This window comes from Poecilia latipinna, unplaced genomic scaffold (assembly GCF_001443285.1).
Source record: "Poecilia latipinna isolate Pla-1442-1.1 unplaced genomic scaffold, P_latipinna-1.0 Scaffold3148, whole genome shotgun sequence".
NCBI classification, from domain to species: Eukaryota; Metazoa; Chordata; class Actinopteri; order Cyprinodontiformes; family Poeciliidae; genus Poecilia; species Poecilia latipinna.
Window position 1 is genome coordinate 39,993 of NW_015115764.1, and position 4,499 is coordinate 44,491.

Here is a 4,499-nt window from a genome sequence, read left to right on the forward strand (position 1 = left end):
AACCGTATTAACTGCTGATAAAAGTGACAGAGGACACAAATATGGGAAGTGTGAAAGCCTCTACTGTATCAAATTGACATAGGAATAACAGAGAGTTGGCCATTCTAAGGTAAAAACCCAGCGCATACAACGATCATGTTTTTTTTGTTTTTTTCCATCCACGCCCCACAGTTTGGGAGCCTCTGCGCTACAGCAAGTTGAGCTGATGTTTATTGGTGCAACCCTGACTTGTTTCCACTTTAAGCATTCAAATCAGTATTTCTATTGTGACAGGAACCATACCCAACAAATGGAGTGTGTCCAGTCTTCTGTGTGTTGACCTTTGACCTCTGAGTGAAGGATCTGGCTGCAGGTAGCATTCTCACCTTAGTCTACCAGTTTATCCTTTTGTTGTCCTTGGATTCTTGGATTTTGTTTTCTCACACTTGGCCTGGCCAATGCTTTCCTGTGCATCTCTGCTTAAATAAAACCTTGTTTCCAGCAAGTTTGAGGTTTGACACATTCACTTGGATTGTCTCAGGTTGATTTTTTTTTAACTGGGCTACTCAGCAAACAGAAGGAGAAGTAGTGACCGATGACGTAAATTATCTGTTCTGTTTTAGAATTGTTTTCTGGCTGTAATATTAGCAATGACAGCAGAGGAAGCAGCTGTTCACTGCGTGTTGGTCACGCTTCCAAATATTGAATTAAAATTCAGAGGCGCCACATTTGGATTAGCACTTCTCTCTTCACAGTGGAGGATGGTTGTTTACAGCATGGTCAATTTTCAGTAAGCTTCTTGGTGTTAAGCTGGTACATCACGTCACAGATAAATGTTAGGTAAAATTTAAAACTTGAACACAGTCCCCGCCTTTCAAGAGCCGAGGGCCCAGACTCTGTGGACTAAGCAAAGCATAAAACACGGGTCTGGTTTTTTTCCAGGCTCACTCTGACTTCTTTCCCTAACCCTAAAATCCAAACTACATGAACTAGAAACATATTTGGACACGTTTTCATGTCAAACGCAAGATGATGTCATTTATGGATGAAATGATTAATTTGGTTAATAATCATGTATTGATTATTAGAATAATTAACTCATTTAGTAACAGTAATTTGGTATACAGACTCAAACGCTGAAAGATCATATTCAGAGAACTAACTAAGCCAAAGCTTTACATTAAAAAAATAAATAAATAAAAAATTGTCTGTAAATCAATTCTACCCAGAACTCAAGTGACCGTTTTAGCTTCACATACATGTATACATATGTAAACATCTTTATTTTTTTCCATTTCATTCCTCATAGAGTTCATCTTTGGTGCTGCAAGCTCCAGGCTGCTGCTGAGGCACCATGAAAAGGTTCAGGCGACATGGAACAGAGTCCCAGCGGGATCGCCTCAAACAGGAGCTCTTTCAGTTCACCAAGGCAAGTTCACTCTTTTCACCACTGATCTCATTACCAGTGGTGGAGGTGAAGGAAATATCATCATATTTTTCAGAGGGTTAACTTGCATGTGTTGATGAGTTGAAATGAAGAGTAAATGTTCAAAGAACAGATGATATGATAGCTTTCCAGATGTGGAAAGTCTTAATTCAGTTCCTTAATGCATCAGCTCATTAAGTTTGCATGTGTGAGAATATTCCAGGCATTACTAATGTCTAATCCCCTACTAACAGTAAGTGACTTTACAATGCAGTGAAAGTGTAACCTTCACTTTCACTGTTTTATGAGTGATGGAGTGAAAATGGTCACAAGAATCGATCTATCAAATAATTCCTGATTTTAGTCACGTTACCTCATAGGTTTTAGTTTTGTTACATTAGCCTTCCTATGCTAATGTAACAAAACTAAAAGCCTCCAAATAACGTGCAACCTTTCATTCAATACAGTACCAGACATGCACTGCGGGGCCATGGGGCCACTGGGCAGACAACTAAACTCCCATTAATCTTTTTATTCTATATATTTATATTGATACTTTTTAATATTACTTATTTATTTTAATATTATTGGAGACTTGCAACAAAATTTCATTCAATATGTACATTTAAATATACATTTGCGTAACAATAAACTAAGTCTGTCTGTCTGTTTGCTGTCCTGTGCAGACTGTGGAACATGGATTCCCCCATCAGCCCAGCGCTCTGGGATACAGTTCTTCTCTTCAGCTCATGGCCATTGGAACTCGCTCTGGAGCCATCAAGCTGTATCCCTCTCAGAAACTCTGATGCTTCTTTAATGGGAAGGACATGGTGCTAAGACTGAACTATGTGTTGCAGCTCCGCTCACTGGCCCTCATTTATCAACATGTAGTGCAAACTTGCACACTAAAACTAATAAAGGACAATTTACATGAGCACAAGCTAGCTCAGTGGTAGAATGAGTTAACCATGTATAGAAGCTACAGGCCTAAGTGCAGTTGTTCCTGGTGCGATTTCTGGCCAAGTGGCATTTTCTGCTTGTCTTTCCCTCTTCTTTCTGCCCTTCTGCCTGTCCACATACTAGTAAAGAAAGGCTACTTGAGCCATAGAACCTTAAAGCAAAACTTAGAAATGTCTGATTTATCAAACCACATATACACTGGCCAGTGACTGCTTACAGACCAACAGTTGCAGTAAATATAAGGTCAGATCTGTATTTACTTATTGCCTCAGTGGCTTTGCCCACAGAATTTGCAAAATGAATGAACAAAAGATGATAAAAATAGATATTTCTATGAGACATCAAACTGACAGTGCCACATGATTAATGGATGTTAAAATACAAATAAAAGCTAAAACTGTAACTTGCAATAGATCTGCAACTTGTGCTTTTTATATCTTATACATGTTTGACCAAGAAAAAAAAAAAAAAGAAATTTATTAGAAATTTTATCCAGTTTGTGGACAGTTTGAGATCCCTCAGACAGATAAGTGCATTACAGTATAAGACATCAAATTACTCCAACACTGATCCAGAATTAACTCCAAATAATCATTTCAGACACTTCCTTTGACATTTTTTCAGCTGATCCAAGACCACTCAACTGCCTGAGTAACTCCATGCAGTAACCTGTGTGCAAAATGTATACTTCTCAGATATTCTGTCGAAAAGATATGCTGACAAAGAAACCAGCTTGAAGAGCACTTCCTTTAAGCTTGTGTACAACAGCTAGGCTTAGTCACAGCTTCCTAAAAATATTTCCTATACTGTATTAGATTTTCTTACCTTTTGTAATCGGTCAAAAATAACTCCAAATTAATGCATTTCTAAGTCCCATGAATAAAACTTATTGAGTGCATATCTTGTAAATTCAGACTGTCCTTAACTGGAGCGCAGGTACGGTGCTCCTGGAGTGGAGTTCATGGGTCTCCATGATGAAAATGCTGCTGTCACACAGGTGTTCTTCATGCCTCATCAGGTACAGTAAGGAAAAATGACAGGCAGAGCTCACAGCAGTCACACACTACCTCCAACCTTTGTTGTGTTGGTACAGGTGGAGCTGGTGACTCTGCTGGATGACAACAGTCTGCACATGTGGACTTTACGAAGCCACAAAGGACTTTCAGAGCTGCTTGAGATAGGCCGTTTCCTGCTGACCGGACCACCTGGGTACACAGACATACTGATGCAAACCAGCTCTTCACTCTTACTCCATCCCATCCTGAGCTGCTCAGGTGGTTCTCACCTGGCTGGAGCAGCGATCAACGTTGCTCCCTTTCAGAGGGATGGAGCTGAAGGCTGACCTTCTTGTAACTTTCTTGTTTGTGTGTATGCCAGGGCCCCCCCCAGTGTGACCAGAGTGACTGCAGTGCTGACTCACTCCTCAGGGGAGCTGCTATTGTTGGGAACAGAAGGTGGACATGTGTTCATTGTAGAAGTCCCAGGATTCAGAGAGTTGGAAGAGATGAACATCAGCCTTGACCAAATTACCAGCTGGTGAGGAATCTCTCATTTATGTCGTCTTGAGCAACTAAAGTCCCTTATACTCTGCAGGGCTGGACACTGAGCCAGCCATGTTTCAATCCCGGCTTTTGCGTTTTTTGCATTAGCACTTCCAACCTGGTCCCATCTGGCTCGCTGGAATCCTCAGAGCTGTGCTTCCAATCAGGGCTGAAGTCAGCTGTTTATTGGTGCATTGGCTGCAAGGGTGAGACTGTAAAGAGTCATCATCCAGATTTTTTAGAGGTCCGTTTAGACTTTCACAGTGTCTGCTATTTTCATTGAAGGGGTCAATGAATTCCTTTTATGATCCATTTTTACCCGTTAGTTTTTAAATAATGTTGTGACATATTTAATAGCATTTATTTTAATTTGGTTAAATAATATTAAGCAAGCTGAATGAAAAATATTGAGTCATCACACATCAAGCAGATAAATACATGCAACTTTTTCTCAGCAGTGGGAAAAAAAGCATACACCAACTATGGTCCCAATAACTGTTTATAAATACCATATTTTCCAGACTATACAGGTGCTGGTCATAAAATTAGAATATTGTGATAAAGTTCATTATTTTCCATAATGTCATGATAAA

The 4,499-nt window shown here is 39.8% G+C and overlaps 1 protein-coding gene across 2 annotated transcripts in view; it reads left to right on the forward strand.

Moving 5' to 3' along the window:
* LOC106940260 (lethal(2) giant larvae protein homolog 2-like) overlaps positions 1–4,499 on the forward strand; it is a 57,267-nt gene that overhangs the window by 39,647 nt on the left and 13,121 nt on the right. The window contains exons 2-7 of one of the 2 annotated variants that reach the window (XM_015022949.1): positions 274–352; positions 1,289–1,408; positions 2,092–2,189; positions 3,302–3,383; positions 3,459–3,574; positions 3,743–3,901. In XM_015022949.1, the coding sequence (XP_014878435.1) occupies positions 1,334–1,408; positions 2,092–2,189; positions 3,302–3,383; positions 3,459–3,574; positions 3,743–3,901 (530 nt within the window). In that variant the 5' untranslated portion in view covers positions 274–352; positions 1,289–1,333. The remainder of the gene's footprint in view (positions 1–273; positions 353–1,288; positions 1,409–2,091; positions 2,190–3,301; positions 3,384–3,458; positions 3,575–3,742; positions 3,902–4,499) is intronic. The other variant, XM_015022948.1, reaches the window with a different exon arrangement.